The following is a 22364-nucleotide window of genomic DNA, read 5'->3' as shown; positions in this document are numbered from 1 at the left end:
ATAATTGTTACATGGCACATGGGTTTTAAATGAGGAGAATGAAGAGGAAACAAACAGGGACAGGTGCCAGAAGGAATGGGCATAGTAATTATTTATATATTTAGTAAGCAGAGAGAGTGTGTTCCTCACCTTTCCAGCCAGGGCAGTTCTCTGCATAACAACCATAGTTTGGTGGTACCTCCAGGTCCTCAGCGCCTCTGATTTGTGCTCCCAGTATCCCCTCAGCCTGCCCACAGTTCTCTGACTCCAGGAATCTTGTCAGAACTACTCTACACCTATTTGCTTTTTTGCTGTCCCTTGATCCTTTATTGTTTCCTGAGTGTCTGTGTGGTATGATTTCCATGGGAAGAGAGAAAGCCACTTAAGGAACACCCAGGACAGGGAACATGCCTTAGGCTATGTCTCCAGCTTCTTAGTAACCTCAGCTAATGAGATCAGTTTAAACTTTGGCGCTTGTGGGACAGTCTTCCACCAGTATTGTGGGGAAAGATGCCATATTAGATCAACTTCTCCTTTATCCTGTTTTCTGTACTGAAAATCTAGACCCTTCTGAGAAAGTTCAAGTATTTTCCTATGCTCAGGAATTTCCATAAATCCAAAAGTTATGTCTTAACTTCCCACATTGCTTGAGTTGTTAGCTAAGGCTCTACTCTGGGCTTGGTAAGCCTGCAATTCTTATAACTTCTTTTGCCTTGTGTAGCTGTTTGATATACTATTTATGAATTCCATAAAAGATATTGATTATGTTTGCAAACTGGTTTGCTCTTTTGGGTGTGATACCCTTTGAATGGTTTAAATTCAAAAGCTTTACATTTACCTGATTAAGTCAACATTAGAACTTTGATTTGACCATGTCCTTAGGGCATACAGGGTTGAGTCCTTGCCCCCTTTGTGGGCTGTATAAACAGATACTCAATTAAGGAGACCCACAGAAGTAGATACATGGGAAGAGAGCGAACTCCATCAACACAGCAGAGGAGAGAACTTGGTCCTGGGGCCTGGAGAGAGATGAACCATTTGCCTGATAATTTGCAGCTGAAGAAACCAGAGCCCTGCGCAGCTAAGAAGGCAGGGAAAGAAACAAGCCCCCCAGCTACAGCTGAGATTGGAAGAAGCTGAGCCCATGGAGCCTTGAGACAGAGAGAGAGGAAGGCTGAACCTTCGCAGACATCTTGTTTCAACACGTGGCAACAGACTTTGGTGAGAAAAGTAACCTTGAGTTGGACTCTTTAGGACCTTGCAATTGTAAACTTTTCCCCAAATAAATACACTTTATAGGGAAGCAGATTTGGCTCAATGGATAGAGCGTCCGCTGACCGCATGGGAGTTCCAGGATTCAAACCCAGGGTCTCCTGACTGGTGTGATAAGCTGGCCCACATGCAGTGCTGATGGACACAAAGAGTGCTGTGCTACATAGAGGTGCCCCCTGTGTAAGGGAGCCCCACACATAAGGAGTGTGCCCCGTAAGGAGAGCCACCTAGTGTGAAAAAGTGCAGCCTGCCCAGGAATGACACCGCATACATGGAGAGCTGACACAGCGAGATGATGCAACAAAAACAGACACAGATTCCTAGTGCCACTGACAAGAATATAAGTGGACACAGAAGAACACGCAGCGAATGGATGTAGAAAGCAGACCAGCTGGGGGGAGGGGGCAGGGAAGGGGAGAGAAATAAAATAAAAATAAATCTTAAAAAAAATACCCTTTATAAAAGCCAACAGATTTCTGGTACTTTGCATCAGCACCCCTTTGGCTGACTACTACACCTTGTCAAGAGTAAAACAAATCTCATTTTGTTGGCTCCACTCAGCAGTGGAGCACATGTAGTTTGAATGAATGCATATTCTATGCCTTGAGGACAAAGGTGCTCCCTGAAGGCCATGAGTGCTATGTCATGCCCTTCATGACGTTGGAAAATTATAATCTCTTGTATCGGAACAGGAGCCCAAGCTCATGCTAATTTTCAGAGGGGATATCTGAAAACATAGACTTCACTATTTTTAAAAATAGAACTGAAAGATACGAGTCAATCCTCACAGACACAGCTTCTTCAAATTGTACCCCTCTAACCCTTGAATTATCCGAATATCCAATTTATAAACGCTAAGCTCCAGGCTTCTTTTATATGGTCATTCCTGCTCATATTTACTTACCTTCTCTAGGATGGTAACAAAACTGGGAGTCTAAATGGTGCTATCGGCTTCAGCTGTACTAGACTAGTCAGGCAAATCTTGTTTGTTTTTCCCTGGAAAATAGGAATAATGATACTTGCCCAGTGGACATCTCATATGGAGATGTGTGGAGTGCTTTTCAGGAAGAAGACATCTGATATTTCTAGGGCTTCTGAGCCAATCCAAGGGCTTCACACTAAAGTAAAATACCCTAGAAACTACTTGGAATTGGCTAATACAGCATAGCACTAATCAAAACTAGAGCACTGCTGAGAAAGGAACAGCTGTTTAGCCCTTCCTCTAAAGGGGTCATCATCTGAGAATGCAACTGATCCACGCAAGTGAGGGGGCGTTGGAGAACAGAACACAAAGCAGGCCTCTACGGACGCCTCACCTTTCAATCTAGGGGTACCAGATTCTAGATGCTGCTGGAGTATGTGTTGCCCATATTGCCCTAGAATGGGTTTATACAAGGACAAGGCCTGGCATAGTATATAGAGCACTGGACGTGGGTGTAGGTGGCCTGGGTTAGACTCCAGAGAGTGTCTCTCAATAGCAATGTGTTCCTAGCTATCCTCCAGCCTGTCTCAGTCTCAGGGAAAAGGAGGAAATTGTCCTCCCTCATTGACATTGCTTTCCCTGTGCCATTATGAGTCTAAAATTTTGAGAAACATCTAGTTCCCCATGGTTAAAGGAGGAACTATCTTAGGAAGGGGAGCCCTGTTCTTGATTCTTTATTTAGGAAATTAAGCAGTCTGTGCAGGTTGCTAGAAAAGAGATCTAGGGCATATTCTGATCACTTCAGAGGAAGCAGAACGAGCAGTCTGGTCAGGGGTCAGACTGCAGCTTTAAACAGACAAGTTTATACCTTCTCTTTTTCTGTGCTGATGCATTTCTTAAGAAGGGTAGTCTTTGTCTAGACCAGCAATTGTCAGTACAGTCTGCAGTCAAATCCACCCCTCTGCCTGTTTTTTGTGTGGCTCACAAGCTAAGAATGGGGTTTATGTTTTAAATGGTTGAAAATAATTAAAAGAAAAATAACATTTAATGTCACATAAAATTTACATTAAATTCAAAGTTCTGGGCCCATATAAAGTTTTGTTGGAAATACAGCCAAGCTAATTCATTCATGTATTGTCTGTGGCTACCTTAATGCTACAAGGGGCAGAGTTTAGTCATTGTAACGATGATCAAATGGTCTGAAAGCCTTCAATATTTACCATCTGGTCTAGACTGCCTGCCTAGGATGGTGTGGTATGTTTTAAAAAACACTTTCAGAATAAGCATAGTATGTGGGAGAATTCCAAGAAGTGAATAGTGGGATGGTGGAAGGAAATAACCTCAAGGAATATATCCTTGTTTAGGGAAAATGCCTTTTATGTTAACTTTATGTATATGGACACAAATTCTTTGAGGAATGGATATACTTTGGAGAAGGAATGGAAATTGGTGTTTAGGAATTATAAGGATACTGGATTACATAGACACCTAAAGGACAAAGGTAAAACAATCTATAATCTTATAAATGGTGCAGAAATACTGTGGCCCAAGACTCTAGCCACAGGGTTAACTGGCCTGCCAAATTAGAAGACACAAAGCTAAATACAGGAAAGCTTGCTCTGGTCCAGTTAGCACAACCAAAAGAATCTATTTAATTTCTCATCCAGGAAGCAATCTATTAATAATCTCAACATAATACCTCTCTTTTATGTTCTAATATTTACTCCCATCTACTCTACCTCCCTAACAAAACAACCATGTGAACCTGACCAGGTCATCACAGCAGACTGCCTCAAAACATGTCCCCAACTCCTCCTGCCATTCTTTTTTCCCTACAATTCCGAACAGCTGGAGTGTTTTCCCCCCTTCATCATGTTGGTCTGGTGAAATCCCACAGCTGTCTTCGGGCCCACTCTTAAAGGCTCCATAGTAGACTTTGACAGCCAGGTGTTGTCCTTCCCCTCTAAAGCCCCTTAGTTCTTGCCTGGTTCGCCTACAACCTTACTTACCTCACTCTGCCAGGTATTACAGTAGCTCCCCTGGTTATTCTGATCTCATACTTGTGGGGATTAGTTCCACCACTTCGGCAAGGGCATGGTTAAGTGACTTATTAAATCTCCTCTGTTCTTGCTTCAGAGCAAAAATAGCTCTGTCCTAGCTACCTCTGCCCAAGCTCTCTCTTTTTGCTTAAAGTTTGAAAACAGCTTCTTCTTGCACTTCTGCCTCTAGATAGGATGAGTCTAGAGACAGGGTTTCTTGTTCCAAGACAAAACATCCTTGAGAAATTTAACTTTAACCTCAATCCTTGGCCGAATCCAAAAATACATGATACATAAGCAAGAGAAATAAAGCAGACGGGGCCCTCCCTGCCTATGAAATTTGGTGTGTGAGTCTTTCATTCCCATGGCAATTGGTGCCCAAACATGGGGGCAGCTGATTTTCCCCCTAGCAGGGGAATTTTTCAAGAGGGTTGCCGGGAGTAGCCCAGTGTAGCTACAATCTGGACATTCGTCGCTGCCAGTGGTCCCAGCCACCCTCTTGAGGTAAGCTGCTCACTGGGTTCAGACATAGAAACGTGTCTGTGTAGTGAGATTGGTCCAGACTACGCATCCTGCACAGACAGGACATCACTGCCCTGAGAGAGGCAAGCTGACCACAGAGGCCCGTATAACATGGGAAATACATTATGAGAGCTACAGGAGATCTATCTCCGCACTTTACGACAATTATTGAAAGCAGCTAGTTGTAAAGTGAAAGAAGAACAAATTATTACATTGCTTCAAACAGTAGAGACTTTTTGTCCATACTTCCCCAAGGAGGGAACCTTAGATTTTGAGTTATGGGAACTCTAAACCTAGAATTATGGGTCAAATTGTAAACTTTATGTTTCTGTTAGTGTGTTATAGTTGTTTTTGTGTTTGTCTGTTTGTTTAATGTCAGTGTATATTTTAATACCTCTGGATGGTAATATAAACTAATAAATAAAAATTCCTAAAAGAGATCTATTCAAATGGCCTAAATATAAATAAGCCATGGCCCACTGGGTGGACCGGGGGAGAACAACGTAGACTAGTTGTACGTTGTAGGCCACTGTCCATGTGGTGCAGCAGTGCTCCAAAATGTATTCACTGGGTGCAGTGAATGTGCCATGATGATGGAAGAGGTTGCTGATGTGGGAGGAGTGGGGCGAGGGGGGTGGGGGTATATGGGCACCTCGTATTTTTTTAATGTAACATTTAAAAGAAAATAAAAAAGAAAAAAATAAGCACTTATATTAATACATAAGTATAAATGTTAATAAGATCTCTACAATGAAAAAATTGTACATCTTGATTAATGAAATTGCTACAAGTATCTTCATAAAAACTAGTTCTTGCCTAAATTAAAATGAATAGTTATTTTTCTTCACAGGATAAAATGAAGGATGTAAACCTTAAATGAATATTTAAAAAGGTAAAAAGTTTGTGGAAATGTTAACTGGAATTTTATGTTTGTTCAAAAAGGTGTATTTTGTCCTAAAATAAAATGGCAAGTTTTCATAAAATCAAAATGGAAATATGCAGGACAAAACTTGAATGTATCTGGCAAGTTGTAAAAAGTATTGTGGTAGCATTCAGTAAAAAAATGTGTTCTGTGAAGGCAAGATTTGTCTTAAGATAAAGTAATTATAGTCTATGTAGTTATAAATAATTATAAGAAGTTTATGAGAGCATTGTTTGAATTGAAGTGTTTAAATAGCTAATTCCAAAAAGTCATTACTAAACAAACTGAATTGATAATAACAAAAAGTAACTCATAACAGGAAAACTTATTAGTAGCCTGTCTCCCCCTGTCAACATGTTTCTAAAAAACTGTTTCTAGTATTGCACTCTAAGTATTTGAAATTAAAACAAAGTTATATTTGCATATAACTGGATTGAATCATTATTTTAGCAAGTTTGTTTAGTGTTGATGGTAATTGAATGTTGTAACTTGTTTGCTTGGAAACATTTTCCAAAATCATTTTGGTAATATATATGTAGGGTATATAGAATGTGTTTTTATTATTAAGGCAACTGAAAATAATTTTGTCCTGAGATAAAATGAGTAGTTATTAAAAAAGAGCAAAATTTGGGACAAAATCTGAATGAATAAAGAAATTGCAGAAGGTGTGCAGAAAAGAAATTTTTGTGGATAAAGTTAAGTTAGATTTAATGGGTCTATCTATTAAGTTTAAAAAGCTTTGGTATCAAGTAATACACTGATGCAAAGTTAAATTTTGTTCTTTCTCAAAGTTTCTTAAGTCATTAGTCTGCTTTAAAAAATTTTTATAAAGAGTTTTTCTCATGAATAATCAGAATATCAAGAAAGTCTTTTTTTTTTTTTTTTTTTAATCAAAATAGCTTCTTGTACTTTAACCATGTCATGTCCTTGGCTGTTTAAGAAAAACAAGTCTTATCGCTTTTTTTTAATTAATTTTTTTAATGTTACATTCAAAATATATGAGGTCCTCATATACCCCGCACCTCCCTCCGTATCACTTTTAAGAGAACATAATATTCAAACATGCTTTCTCAAAGTCAGATCCTGAAAAGTATCTTTTATTTCAGGCTGTTGCAAAGGATTTGTTTTTTTACCTTGAAAGAAATGAAATAATAGTTAAGTTCATTTAACATGTTATAAGTTAAATGAACAATATTTAAAAGTATTATAAAATTAAAAGGGATTCTTTAACCCTCGGTAAAAGGTTCATATGAATACTTAAAGAGTATATAGAATTCCTGAAAATTTAATAATGTTCCAACATAATAGTAAATAAAAAGATACTGTTGTTAATCGTAGTTTTAATTATTAAAAATAATATATATCATAAAAATAACCTCTCTACCTAAAAATCAAAAAGCAAGTGCTTTAGCTCATACTGGTCTGATTTACCCTGAAAGCTGCTACTGGGCAGATGCTTTAACTTATTCACATTAAAAGCTACCACAGGGTGATATGTAACAGTAAGCTATCATAAACACCACTGCTGTGTGCAACAATCCTAAATATTGTTAATTTATTTAAGAAATTAATGCCCAATTATGTCACTATCACTTTATTTTAAAACTTACTAAAGCTTTCTTTAGTATCTCCTTAAACAAGTCAAGTCAGCCTACATTCATCGGTGAATAAGCCAACAGTAAATTTTATAGTGCTTTCCCAAAGATGTGTGCATAACCCAGCCATCTATCCTAGCCTAATAACAAAAGTCTAATTGTATAAAAAACCTGTAGTTTTAACCCTATTTCATTATACTAGTAATATTATGTTAACAAATAATTTTTCTTTTACAGAATAATCTCATGCCACCTTAAAACAATGCTTACAAAACAGAAAAGGGGGAATAGGGTGTTAGATCTAACCAGTCCAAAGGATGTCATACAAATAGCCTTATATACTTTAAATGTTTAAAATTGCAATGAGGATAATTATATAACAGCAAAATGACATTTTCAAATACCAATTATAAAAATTTATCCTAAAGTGTTATACAAACCCCTAGACGAACAAGAAGCTAATGTTAATTGGCATGGTCCAGTAAATTTACTAACATGGGGAAAAGGGTATGCATGTGTTCTCTTTGGCTTCCAGCAAAGCACATAAAAACATACCATGGCCTGGTAGAATCTGCAGCGCAACCCAGTAGTGAACCTGAAAGCACCTGCAATCCACCAACATCCCCTGAGGATTACCCAAGGAGCTGAACTGGTTACATGGGGGACGTCTTAAAAAACTGGGCAACCAATACAAGCTCTTATGGCATGAGCTAGGTGCCCTAAGTTGCCTAAAAATACTTTTTCAGCTTATTTTATAGTAGTCACTACTGTTTCTCCTAAAGTGGGAACAGGGAAAATGTACATATTGCCCATCCTTACGTCTTTTAACCCCTGCATTGCTAATCACACCTATTGGGCCTATAAAACAGATTCACTCCTTTTCTATTTACCCTCAACTCCTGGTGGGATCCTGAGCCCCGGTTATCCTTAAATGTTTCAACATGGACAGGAGGATATGGATTCTTCCTGCAGGGCCACTAATAAATGACATTGACTGGAGGCATTCTAGCATTTGTGTCACTCCTTTAAAATGGAATGACACCCGACATAATTGGAACCAAATAAAAAACACCTTCAAAGTACTTTCTCCACTCATATATTGGAGGAAGTGGAAACTTTCCATCTCCAATTAGAGCTGCAATTATGGAACTTAAAAAATCAAACTCAACAAACCATACTAAAAACCTTAGCCGATGAGTTACAATGGCAAAACCCTTTAACATGGTTTTCCAATGTAAATTTTAAATGGTAGACAACAATGAGAGGATTAATTTGTCTCTGTCTTGTTATATATATAGGATGTAGATGCTTCTTCCAACTATGGCAACGTACCACACAGTGCTATGAGTACCTGGTCGCCATCTATACAGCTACTCAAATAAAACCATCTGCCCTTAGAAGAAAGGGCAGAGATGTGAGGATTAGTCCTACCACCTCGGCAAGGGCATGGTTCAGTGATTTATTAAAGCTCATCTGTTCTTGCTTCAGAGCAAAAATAGCTCTGTCCTTGCTATCTCTGCACAAGCTCTCTCTTTTCGCTTAAAGTTTGAAAATGGCTTCTTCTTGCATTCTGCCGCTAGATAGGATGTGAATCTAGAGATAAGTTTTCCTTGAGAAATTTAACTTTAACCACTTGGCTGAATCCAAAAATACTTGATATATAAGCAAGAGAAATAAAGCAGACGGGGCCCTCCCTGCCTATGAATTTTGGTGTGTGGGTCTTTCATTCCTGTGGTACTTACTCTCTGTTCCTTAGTGGGTACTTTTTCTGGATTCTGATAACAATTTCTATACGTTCCATGAGGGCAGAACGTAAGTTTCACTCATCTTTGTATCTTTTCGCTTGAATCCATGGTAATGGGTTGTCAATACATATTTGTTGGTCCCTGGCATGGCATAAACACTGCAAAGAGTGCGATGCACTATATTCAGTTCAATGGTGACTGGAAAAACGGCCAAGCTCAGAAGCAACTTTGGCAATTCTGCTAGTGTCTGAATGCTATAAAGTCAAGGCTTAACGCAGAGACTCTGTATTGGGGTGGGAAAACGGTATTTCTGATTGCCTTAGGTGTCAAGGTAAAAGACCTGGAGAGAGAGCCAGCCCTTCTCATCGAGCCGCTGACCAGAAGTTTATCTGGATTTTGCAGTTCCATGGTTGCCTTGGTTGCATGAACTTAACCCAAAAGACGTGACCCACAGTACTGTTCAAACACATTGCAGCTTGGTGAGATCACCCATTCAATTAAACAAAGCAGTGTTTGTCCTAGAGTTGAACTCTTCCAGTAGGTAATGAATAAAATACATTTGACATTTTAAGAAGAGCTGCTCTTGGGGCTAGAAATGGTAATACTAACACCTTTCCACCACGAAGGGCAGGGGAGAGCTTCGCACTCTGGACAGATATTTGAAATTCATAAATGCTTTGAGTTCTCTTTTTCTCTCTCTGATAAGACTCTCTGTTCTCTGATTTAAAGTATATATGCATACAAATCTCAATAGGTGGAGCTCAGATTAAAATAAGACTTAAAATAGAAATAAACTTAGCCAAGTATCAGTTCCACAATATTGAAAATAGAAATAATTCTCTGTACTTTTGTAAGCATTACAAATGGAGAACCAGTTAAACTCTGCTGCTTTCAACTTCCAGGGTTTTGGTTTCAGGTTTGCTGCTGACTTGACCTGTGACCCTGCGAAGTCCCCTTGCTTTCCCTGGGCCTCAGATGCCTCACTTGTGAAGTGCTAGGTTTGGGTTAGATGCGCAATTTCTGAAACAGATGAAAGTGAAGCATGGTGGGGAGGGCCTGTGCCTCTCCCCGAGAAGGGTCCGTCGTCACCTCTGTGAAGCCAAAATTCTCCCGAACTGGTTCTGAGATCCTCGCCTCAGGTTTCAAGGGAAAACATTGTAGAAATCGTCGTTTGCCTCCCCTCACTGGTTCGTTTGTGCCCTTTATTTGTTTGGAGTCTGTGATCAAGCACGCGTTTCCTTTGTCACAGTGTGGTTTAAATTTTGTTAGGTGGCCCCTGAGAAAATGTTGCCTTATCTCAGGTGAGATTTGACAAAAATATACACTGCCGTGGACTCTCTCCCCCTCTCTGTGACTGAAGGAATGCGAGTGTGAGAGGCACTTTTAGCAAAGCTTAGGGACCTTTTAATGTGTCCGCGGTTTTGGACAGAAGTCGGGAGATAGTGATCACCAATACAAAGTGAAGCCACGGGGAGCACAGCTCATTTATAAACCTGGGAGGCGGAGACCGAAACTGGCTGCACACATTTGACTTTTCAAATGGGCATTTGGATGAGGCATATAAAGAGAGGGAGCTCTTAAATATATCCACACAAATTACTTTCCATTAAGCTTTGCACGAGGTCTAACCTGTTTAAGAAATACTAAGATTTTGTGTTGGCTGGGCGGGCATCTTTGTATTCAGGTGCGATCTGCCTACCCCAACAGTACACTGGCCCAGGCCTGCAAACTGCAATGCTTAGAAACTACGAGGGCTCAGCGTGAACACTATTTATGGGTTCTAAGATCACTTTTTTTTTTTTTAGGAGGTACCGGGGATTGAACCCGGGATCTCGTACATATGAAGCAGGCGCTCAACCACCAAGCTACACCCACACCCCTCTAAGCTCACTTTTAAGACATTGTTTTGCCTTTTAGAATATAAAAACATGAACTCTTGGGCACAAGTGGGGAAGTCACGTCTTTAATTAGTTAAGTCTGTGAAACTAAGAGTTAACCCTTAAAATTCGTTTTTGACATCAGATATAAATTGATGCAGTTAAGGGCAGATATTCACCGCAGATATCAAAAGGGAAAAAAACTCGTGATGAAGAACAAAGAAAAGATGATTCCTGAGAGGGGAAACCAAGTATGTGAAAAGATTTTACTGTTTACATCTAGTCTAAACGCCTCTCCAACCCAAGAGGATTCGCTAGGATTGCAAGCTCTCTAAATCTAGTTCTTGAGGAGCACGTTTCCTGGCTTGGCCGGTGGTTGAACTGCCTCCAGCAGTTGAAGCTTATTCACAGCTGGAGGGTGAGAGCTGTTTGTGGGAGGGAAGAGGACTAGAGAAGTTTCCATAAATCAATGAACAAAGACTTTGCAAAACAAGAATCTTAACCGCAGAGGAAGACCTTTAGTTAAGAGGGAAAAAAACACTTCCTGGATGTTTGAAATGCACCCCAGTAAACTTAACACCAGTGCATAGGCAAGAAAATTTAGAATCATCAGGAATTGCTTAGAAATGTGCTATCCAGAGGAGGAAATAAGTTAAACTTTTTCTAATTTTATACCTCTACGAATAGAATAAAATGGAGGATGGGTTTTTTTTTTTTTTTCTGACCCAATCAAACAAAATCTTTGCAGGTTTGGTAGAGGTTTTCTTAACCAGAAAAAATTCATCGAATATTCTTGTGGCTGTTGAGTCCTCAGAGGAGACCATGAACTTGGCTGCCCCAGGGGCTGAGAAAACCACACAGCGGCTACTCCATTCTCAAAAACTAGTTTCCGTAAATCTTAAGGAAAACTTCAACCCGTGTCAGGTAAGCCTGTGACCAGGGCAAACGTGCGGAATTTGGTTTCGGCTTCAGCACAATCCTTGGGGCTGAGACTAGGGGCCTGGTAAAACCAGTGGACTGATGCCCGCTCTGCAAGTAGACTGGTATCAAAACCCCTTAGCCTCCACGGCGAGAGAGATTTTCTACCTTTCACCTCGTCCTGTGTACCCTGCAAAGGAGCCATGGAAATTCCATTTGGTTACTGTGCTCCCGTCCCTGGAGAAGCTGTGCCCACTGCGGGCAGAGTCTGTTGCCTACTGCATGAAGAGGATCAAGAGGCAGCACAGTGGGGCCACTGGGCCAGTAATGGTCTGTGCTTATAAAACCATTGCACAAGTTACTTAACCTCTCTCGGCCTCAGTTTCTTTGTCTGTAAAATAGGGGTAATTAGAAGGCCTACCTCATGTGGTTAAGAAGGCCGCATTAATTAATCCATGTAAAGCACTTAGAATCGGCCTGCCAGGGAGTAAATACTTAATAAATGAGAGCTGCCAGTATTACCTTAATCACTGGTCCTCTGGATTCATTCCCAGTCAACTGAACTGACATTACAGAGGCTGGGGAAGCGACTCTTGGGAGGTATGGGGAGTGGGGCGATCCCTGTATTTTCTGTGTAATATTTATGTAATCTAAAAATGAAAAAATAAATAAAAAAATAAAAGTGGATTGACATCCGGAAAAAAAAATCTCAATAACACCATCTACTGCTGGAAAAGTGCCCTTGCTGTGGATGGACTGGTTCAACTCCACAGCAACAGATGAGAGGAAGGAAGAGCTCTAATTTCTAATGGAATAAAACACCTCACCTGTGTTAAGAAAGTGCAGGGAATCACATTGCCGGCAATGCACGTCCTTGCCCAGACTCCCAGGGCCTATACTGGGTGAGCTGAACTCTAATGCAATTCCTAGGAAGGCAGCAAGGCACATAAGGCAGTGCACATGGTTTGGAAGTCAGAAAGGCGTGAGTGCAAATTCCAACTCTGCCATTGACTGACTATGTGACCTTGGATTAGGTGAGCAACTTCATCTCTGAATCTTAGGTTCTTCATGTATAAAATGAGGCTCAGCAAACTTACCTTTTAGGCTACTGCTGATCAAATGAGTTCCATGACTTAAGCCACTCTGTTATCTGGCACTTTAGAGATGCTCAGTAATGTTTCTTCCCTCCCCCCTTCCTCAGTGCAGAGCTCTTTCAGCTGCTTGTCTCTGGACATCTCTGCAGCCCCACATCTCTGTGCCTGAGAATTTGCATACACATAGAAGACTCCTTCACAAGTAACAGACTCTGAGGAGTTAAGTCTTAAGTAATAGACCGTCCCTATTGGTAATCCCAATAATGTTGGCTGCCCAGAGAACCTGAGTAAGTAACGTTAAGGGCCTTAAGTAACAAATAATCTGCTGCAGGTACAGGTGATCCTGCGGAGATGACTGTTCACAAATAGTGTTTCATTAAAAATATAAAACAAAGAGAAAGGACAATGGATGGCCATTCTATTAAAGCAAATATTGCCACTGAAATTATTTCAGCAGGTGACCAAAACATAAGGTAAAAAAATACGGAAGGAAGAAAGGAAGGAAGGATGGAAGAAAGGGAGGGAGGGAGGAGGGAGAGAAAGAGAGAAAGAAAAAGAAGAAAGAAAAGAAGGAAGGAAGAAAGGAGGGAAGGAGGGAGGGAGAGGAAACAAGGAGTAAAGAACAAATGAAATGACAGCTCTTCTACAGACTGATTGTCATGTTGCTCTGGTGTAATTGTACTTAGAGCTAAAATTTAGGGCTTCGAAAAACTGTTACCTGAGTTCTGAGTTTAATCATATCAGCTTCCATTTGGGAATTGGATTCATTTAGCTCCTTAATTTCTTCATCTAACTGTTTGATCTCTTCATCGTTTTCTATACCTGTAATGATAAACATTAGCATATTAAAATTCCTTTATGTGAAAATATTAGAGTTGGAAATTTGAGGTTTGTTTGTTCTTTTTTTTTCCTAATTGGAATTAAATTCACTGGGAAAATATATCCCCTGAATTAAAGGATAAAAAGAGAGACACAACTTGTGTGGCCTTTTATTCCCAATCCACAACTTTTTACAACTAAGATTCCTGAAAATCAAAACTAAACATTCACCTGTGAACACATGGGGGACCCAAAGGCTGAAAGGTTAAAGCTCCCTAGGAATAATCAGCCTCAGGATTTGAACCTCTGACCTGGATATTTTTACCAATTCTGTATTTATTGTCTCCATTTATTCACTGTGCATGCATTCATTCACTCACTCACTTTCTCACTCTTTCACTCTGTGAATGTGCCAAGCTCTGTGCCAGATCCTGCTGGTACATCTGCAATCAGGACTGATGTGGTCCCTGGCCTCTGGGAGCTTACATTCAGATTATGGAAAAGAGACAACAGATATCTAACCAATGGATTTCAGTGGCTTTTAAGTACTATCTTGTTTACTAAAATAAAACAGTTTAATTTGGTCACAAAAGGGCTCTGAATATTTTACCTGGCTAAAAACAAAACAAAACCTCTCATTTTGAGTGAAAAAAAAAAAAAGCCTGTTAGTATAGCTTTGTTAGTACAACCATATCCCTCAGGAGGCATCTGACTCTACATGTGACCTTGAGAGGGAGAGAACAGTGATGTGACATAGGGAGTGCCAATGCGTGAGCTCTTGAATGTGGGTGTAGAAATTAATCTGTCTGGGTACATGGGCCAAATTACTATATTTACAAAGAATATTTTAAATGCTAGCTCAGTTGGCTGCTTCTGTTTAGTTGTGGCCAATATTACACAATAAAGATCCAAAGGATCCAGATTCTTTTCCATTTTTGGTCATTTGCTTGCACACAATTGAGTGTACTAGCAGAAAAAGGAGCAGAAAACTGGCAAGTGTAACTACCCTTGAAAATCCAGGCTATGTGATTGTTGTTCTTATTGGTCACATGGGACAACAAGGAATCCTAACTCAAAACCAAAGGAACAGGGAAGCGGATGAAGCTCAAGTGATTGAGTTTCCACCCACCACAAGGGAGGTCCCGGGTTTGGTTCCCAGTGCCTCCTAGAGAAGTCAAGCAAGACAGCAAGCTGGAGAGATGGGCATGCACCGTGAGCTGATGCACCAAGATGATGCAACAAGGAGACACAAAGAGGAAAGACCGTGAGAGACATAATAAAGCAGGGAGCGGAGGTGACTCAAGCAATTGAGTGCCTCTCTCCCACATGGCAGATCCCAGGTTCTGACCCTGGTACCTCCTAAAGAGAAGACAAGCAGACACAGAGAGCACACAGCAAACAGACACAGAGAGCAGACTGTGAGCTCAAACAATGGGGGGTGGGAGCAAATAAATAAATAAAATTAATCTTAAAAAAAAAAAAAACCCAACAGTGGAACATGCTTTCAGCCAAGGCCCCTGATGGGAGCTCAGAGGGGGTCAACACCATTTTGAAGCTCTGCAGACACAAAGGGATATAATCTATTGAGACTTACAGACTGGGACAATCCAAGAAATACTGCATAGCCTAGTTGAATAGAGATACATATTTTTCTAAAAGACACAGAAAAGCATGTCTATTTGGCCACATCCTGAGATCTAGCTGACCTTTACAATGTCTCTATCCTCACAAATTCAGGCTATTCTTCTAAAATGGCTGTTAGTCATTCTAACCTTCTTCTCTTTGAGCACGTACTGAGAAGGGAAACACTTCTCTTCCAAGTCCCTTTTATAATGAGTCTTAATCTCTCTGTAATGTATGGATACATTGTGCAAAACAAATGTAGTCAATAAATAGAAGAAAAACACCAGTCCCCTTTTAAAAATTAAATTGAAATTCTAATTTTTAATTTACAAATGATAGCAAAAGAAATTAAAGAGTAGAAACATTATTATATTTCAATGAAGATTAATAGTATTCATCTGTAAACAAGAAGGCAGGTATGCAGTTTCTTACCAAACCACCAAAAGTAGATCTCCAAAGCTATTTAAATATCCAGAGAGATTTAATTTTGGATAATTCTCTATAGGAAGAGTAAGAAAAATTCTATGGACCTGCCTAACTGTTACATCAAAATTCCCTGTTTCCATGATTTCCTTTGAAAGTCTATGAATGAAATAATAAGTAAAGCTATCTGGTAGCAGACTTGGCCCAGTAGTTAGGGCGTCCGTCTACCACATGGGAGGTCTACGGTTCAAACCCCGGGCCTCCTTGACCCGTGTGGAGCTGATCCATGCGCAGTGCTGATGCGCGCGAGTGCCCTGCCACGCAGGGGTGTCTCCCATGTAGGGGAGCCCCACACGCAAGGAGTGCGCCCCATAAGGAGAGCTGCCCAGCGTGAAAGAAAGTGCAGCCTGTCCAGGAAGGGCGCTGCACACACGGAGGGCTGACACAACAAGATGACGCAACAAAGAGAAACACAGATTCCCGTGCTGCTGACAACAACAGAAGTGGACAAAGACGACGACGCAGCAGAACAAAGAAGACGACGCAGCAAATAGATGCACAGAACAGACAACTGGGGCTGGGAGGGAAAGGGGAGAGAAATAAATAAATAAATAAATAAATCTTTAAAAAAAAAGTTCTTTGCAAAGGCTCTTTGAAGAGAGACCACTGATAAGTTCAAGTTCCACTTGGCTGATCATAGATAGCAGAGTACTAATTAATTGTATGAGGTCATTCCATGGGATAAGGAAAATAATGAAAATCATATGGAGGAGGGAGATGAGTGTAGGCTTGTCTCAAAAAAATATATATTTAAAAAAATACTTAGATAAAAATGTACTTCAGAGCTGGAAGGGAGTTTCAAGGACATTTCCAATAATTCTCTTCTTTCTCATATAAATGGTGGAGAGTAAAGGAAAAATCCAAATCCTGAACTGACCCACCCAAGCCAGCTTTAGCAGCTTAAGAGTGGAGGTGACTTTGTGCGTCACTTGGGTCTCCTTGCGGCTTTTTAATACCACTGTCACTTTAACCCAGGGTGGGGTGGGCCGGGGGTGAGGTGGGGAGCTGGCTGTGATTCTTCACTCGTTGGTTACACAGGAAAGCCTAACAGTGAGGTTGAATCAGGTTTTGCATTCATGATAGCCAGTGAAAGAGAGAGAACGTCTTTTCCACATACTCTATTGGAAAATTTAAAAATGCATCTTTTGATTTTTTGGATGGGTATAACTGCAGTGGAAAATATTTGTAGAAGTACAGTTTCTGCTGCCTGTGGCCTTTAATTACCTATAAAGATACAGAGATGATGCTTAATTCTCTGTTTCCTGCATCACAGCATTCTCATGAAAAGAAATACACTGTAGGGTTTGGTAAGAGACACCCCTAATCTTTGTACAAATGGTGTCAGGACAGACTAGGGAAAATCAGACAAGAGACCTCCGGGCTTCCAGCAGCGACTTTGGCTTTAGAAAGAAGTGGGCTGGAATCGCCCTCTGCCCCTTCCTGTCCAAATGACTTGGGCTGCTCAGTTTCTGTCTTTTATACATGGGGGCAATAGGTCTGTGGCAGAAAGAGTTCTTCCTTTTTTTTTGCTCTGAATCTTAGAATAAGCAAACTGTATTCAGAAACTTGATTTAATCCGAGAAATCGGTTGATAGTAGCCTACAGGAGCTGCACACAGCTGAGTAACCTTGTGATTCATTTAGCACCTGGATGCTAGTTGGTTCCTTGTCAGGGAATGAAACCTTGTTACTGATTCCTCTAGTTACTAGTTATAGACAAATTGCTTATTTCTGCTTCTCAAACACAGTACTTGTTCTTTCTGATTAATATTTCATGTTTGGCAATTACAAAAAAAAGATTTTGAATTTCTGACACCCTAAATGTTAACTCATGCCAACGGAAAACAAAAATGCAGTTCAGTGGCTCTGACAGATCTGCGTCTCTGTGGAATTTTGCACTATCTTCCTCTAGTATATATAAAACTGTTCTCTCCTCCCTCCCTCTCTTTCTCCCTCCCTCCTTCTCTTCCTTCCTTCCTTATGTTTCTTTTTTGAACTTGCACACCATCTGACTGCTGTTTCCTACACTGATCAGTAATGAACTTTGACACATAGATCAATTTGTTTAAGAATTTTGGCTTTCCTAACAGGTGTTTTGAGGGTGAAATATTAATATGGAGTGTTTTCCAAAGTGCCTGGCACCGAGCTGGCGCTCAGAAATGTTTTCTTTCTAGCAATGAACACTGCACCTTAACAACTGAGAGTGAAGGAGACATTGGTTGTCCCGACGTTTCAAAATTCGGTTCCTTAAGCTGGATGGGTGGTTCTCCAGGGAGAGAATACACAGGCCAAGCTGAGAACTCCTTCCAGCCAGGGACTCCACGAACTCTCCCTTTCTACAGTAACTAAATGTACCTGAGTAAACGGGTGGTGAGAAAGAATGCTGTGCTCACAGGAATCGGGGCCTTAGAGATAAAGATCATGAATCCGATCATTGTTCTGGTAAATTGATGGGGCATAATGTTAAGGAATGTTTGAAATTTACCAGCGGTAGAGAATACACTTTTGCAGTCAGGTGCATGTTGACCTGGGACAACTGTTGCCCCTCATTCTAACCACGAGGTCTCCAGTAAATGATTAAATGACAGAATGCTCTCCTGACTGGAGCCCCGAGATGCCATGCGTCTTTAAAGTAGGCTGCTACTCAGCTTCTGTTTCCTGGTCAGTTGACTTTTGGGGGGAAGAGCCGACTCTGAACAAGGCTATCGTGTAGGAGGTCAAGAGGTCTATCTGAATGAAGAGCAGCTTTGCAGGATGGATATATTTTTGATAGGTTGAACAGCCTTCAGTGTAGGAATGCCCTGGGTTTTGTGGGGCCTGTATAGACTTTTGGGGTTCCTCTTAAGAACAGAAAAGTAGGTATGGGCCTTGAAAGTGAGGTCCCTGAAGCTTCTGCTTCATTAGTTTCATGGTAAATCCAGTTTTGCTCATTCTTTACTTCAATTCTCCGAGATAGGGAGAATTGGAGGTTGGACTTATACTCTAAAGTGTGACAGGTGTGCTGAATGGTTACATGTTAAAATGTTTCTAAGGGACGCAGGATCAGCATGTAATGAAAGGAAGTTGTTTGACTTTCCTCACACCTTCATGCTTCTCCTGCGACCTCTGAATTTTTTTTTTCCTGTAGAACTTTACACGCCTTGATGCAGGTAGGTAGCAACAGAGACACTTAAGAGGAAGTTGCATTTGCAGATAGATTCAAGATTTAAGCAGCCAGACAAGCTGAGAATGACAGGACAGAGGAAGGAAAGAGAGGGTACAACGTCCCTGTGCTTTTACTAGCTTTTTAATAGCCCAGTAGTCCTTTTATTCTGCCCCTCTAGGTAAGGCACAAAGAGGAGGACCTGAGACCCTGAAGAGGGAAAGGGCAAAGAAAGTAGGGGCTGTCATGAGATTCTGGGGAAGCAGATCGCTAATGCTGGAAGCTCTTGACTTTTGCTTCATAATTCTGGGAGTAGTAGCGGAATCTGGGAGAAGACTTTTGGAAAGATTGCTTTCCACTTGAGTTGATTAGCTTCATAGATATGGCCAGAATTCCCGTTATTGCTTTCTAAAAAAAAATCAGCTCTACCTGTCCTGTTTATCAGAGTCCTGGATAAATCAAAGCATATAAGAGCTGGGGTTATATTGTATAATTGTCCCCTTGTTCCCGATCAGCAGGTGAAATGAAAAATGTGAGGAGACTGTGGTTACCGTTACTGGCCCGCTGTTTGATGGTGAGCATCTGTTCTCCAGACAACTTTGCTTTCTTCATTGCTGATGTGGCTCTGGGGCATCCTGACAAGCTGGGGACAAGAAAGGAAATGGCCCATTAGTCACAAGTCTCAGGAGAACCCCAAAGTCGAGCAGAGAAAATGGTCATAAACCAGAATTCCCATACACCCCACCCTCTCCACCTCCTACACTTTCCCCCATTGACAACATCTTTGATTAATGTGGTACATTTGTTATAATTGATGAACACATATTGAAGTATTGCTACTAACCGTGGTCAATGGTTTATATTTTAGTTTACACTTTCAACTGCACATTTTTGTAGGTTTTTACAAAATGTGTAATGGCCTGTATCCATCATTACAATGTTATTCAGAACAATTCCAATATCCCCCAAATGTCCCATATTATATCTCTTCTTCCTCTCCCTCCCCTCAGAACCTCTGGTGACCACTGCCTTTATATCAATGTTACAAGTTCTTCCATTGCTAGAATAATAATGTCTACTTTAGTCCATAGTTACATTCCCCCTTATGTTTTCTCACTCAATACTGAGGATTTTGGGATGGTGATGCCCACTCTGTTTCTGATTGAGAGGAGGCTTAGATCCCATGAGGCAGATGGATGGAACTGTCTTGCTTGCAGTTGCAGATGCTCTTTGATTTTTGGGATGGGCGTTGTCCATCATCACCCTTTTGTTATTTGTCCTGGGCATGTCTGATGAACTAGAGAGTGGGTGTTGAACTCTGCTGAGATTCAGGGCTCAACTGGCATATGAACATATCTTCATACAAGTCTCTTGTACATATACTTAATGATTATGATGTCAATTATAGGTTCATATAAAAGGGGCAGAAGAGCCACATATAGGGAAATTATAAGTGAGTCTAACTCTGTTACATTGGGGAAAAGATATCCTATTTATATAGGTGCCTAATTCCTGAGATTGTCTGCCCTGACTGTAATGTCTAGATGTCTCTAGAGCCCACAGGAGGCCCCCTGTGTGAGGCAGTGTCCACTGTGGCATTAAATGAGAGCCTCCTGAGACATGCATAAGTGTAACCTCTGGATTGACATCCTGGCTCACTTTGAAATCTCTTAGCCACACAAACTCATCTGTATTTAATATTTCCCATTTTGGGAAGACCTTATGTTGAAAGAAGTAACCCAGCCACTGAAGGACAAATATTACATTACCTCACTGATATGACCTAAGCAAACTGAGCAGACTCACAGAGCTAGAGACTGGAAGATAGGTTAACAAGAGACGTAAAAGGAGTAGAGTGTAGTGACCTGATGCTCAATACGGGCAAAACCTATGATAAGGTGAAGAGGGTGGTTGGGCAGTGGATGGGGGTCCTGCTGCTGCAGGGATATAATGGGGGTCAATGGTGCTAGAATGTAAGGGGGAGTAGGGTGGAGGGGTTGAGTTGGACTATCCATGGAACTGGGTGGGGAGGAAGGCTGGAGGGAGAAATAAGGTGAACTCTGGGGATTTATAGGTCTCTGGTTAAAAATACAAAGGTGGCAAATAGGCAGGGGAGGGTTACTGTGAAGGACGTCAGGTGTGGGGGAATATGTGGGATAGGGCACACCTGGGGCATGTGTCTTTGGAACATGAGAATGTTTATCTTGTCAAAAGGTAGAGACCCACACAACGAGAAAGAAAATATTAAACTCTCATCCTGGGAAGTCCAGCTATATTCTCAGCTAGAGGGTCAAGAATATCTCAAGAACATAGGCAGTGCCTAAGAAAAGAAAACACCAGTATGTCAAGCCCTCAGTATTAGTGCATGGAACTATGAACCTTATTCTTCAGTTAAGACTTAGTGGTAGGGATTAGGGGGATCCCTTATATTTTCTATGTGACATTTCTATAACCTAAAGCTTCTTTGAAAATAAAGAAAAAAAATAAGGCACTGGGGGAACATACAGAAGAACTTGTCACTGAACTTAAAAGATAAACTATCTGGGGATGAACTACACACAAATTTTTAAAAAGGTTTAAAATTTTAAAAGTATTTTTTAAATTTTTATTATTTTAATTTTTGCATTTTTTATTATTATTTTACTCTTATTATTTTTATTCATTTAATTTTTTTGGTTTTGTTTTTGGGGAGGTTTTTGACTGCAGAAGGTTCACAACTGTGGCAGAGGAGGATCACTGGTGCAGGGGTGTAGATGATGGGGGGATGTATGGGGTGGTGTGTACCTGGGACATGCCTTTATAGAATATGAATATGTTCAAGTGGTCATGGGTGTTGTCTCTGTGGGTGTAGACCTACACAATAATAGAAGGAATGTTGAATTCTCATCCTGGGAAGTCCTGCTACATTCTCTGATAGAGAGGCAAGAATGCCTACAGTACATGGGCAGTTCCTAGAGAAGAAGGACCGATCAATACACCAGGCCCTTGACATTGGTCATTGTACTCATGAACCTTGTTCTTGTGAAATTGAAACTTAACTTAGTATTATATATTGCCTAAGAGTTCCCTCCTGAAAGCCTCCTTGTTGCTCAAATATGGATAAGCCAAACTCAGCTGGTGTGGATGGAACATGACTTCCAGGGTTGAGCCTCCCTGGCATAGAGGATTATTACCAAGTGCCGACTTACTTTTCATTGTTTGCCTTTCAGAGCTGTTTGGAATCTTTATAGTTCAAATATATAGTTTAAAAATTATTTTGGAAAATATAAAACTTATGCAAATGTTGGATTTTAAACTCAATTTCAAATTTATACGTAAGTAGAGAGAACAGAAAAATAAACTCATCACCCCAATTCAGTAATTATCTCTCATAGCAAGTCTTGCTCTACCTGTACCCATTCCAGTTCCCCCAA

At 40.6% G+C, this 22364-nt stretch overlaps 1 protein-coding gene across 46 annotated transcripts in view; it reads right to left on the bottom strand.

The window, feature by feature from the left end:
• Positions 1-22364, bottom strand: part of MYT1L (myelin transcription factor 1 like) — a 616195-nt gene that overhangs the window by 5491 nt on the left and 588340 nt on the right. For 33 of the 46 annotated variants that reach the window (XM_058287946.2, XM_058287952.2, XM_058287963.2 and 30 more), the window contains 2 exons: positions 19503-19594; positions 13604-13707 (listed from right to left, as the gene is read on the bottom strand). In XM_058287946.2, the coding sequence (XP_058143929.1) occupies positions 13604-13707; positions 19503-19594 (196 nt within the window). Of the gene's footprint in view, positions 1-13597; positions 13708-19502; positions 19595-22364 lie in introns of all 46 variants that reach the window. The other 13 variants (XM_012519322.2, XM_004477676.2, XM_012519328.2 and 10 more) reach the window with 1 other exon arrangement.

This window comes from Dasypus novemcinctus, chromosome 25 (assembly GCF_030445035.2).
Source record: "Dasypus novemcinctus isolate mDasNov1 chromosome 25, mDasNov1.1.hap2, whole genome shotgun sequence".
In the NCBI taxonomy this organism is placed as follows: Eukaryota; Metazoa; Chordata; class Mammalia; order Cingulata; family Dasypodidae; genus Dasypus; species Dasypus novemcinctus.
This window is presented reverse-complemented; position numbering and strand designations above follow the sequence as displayed.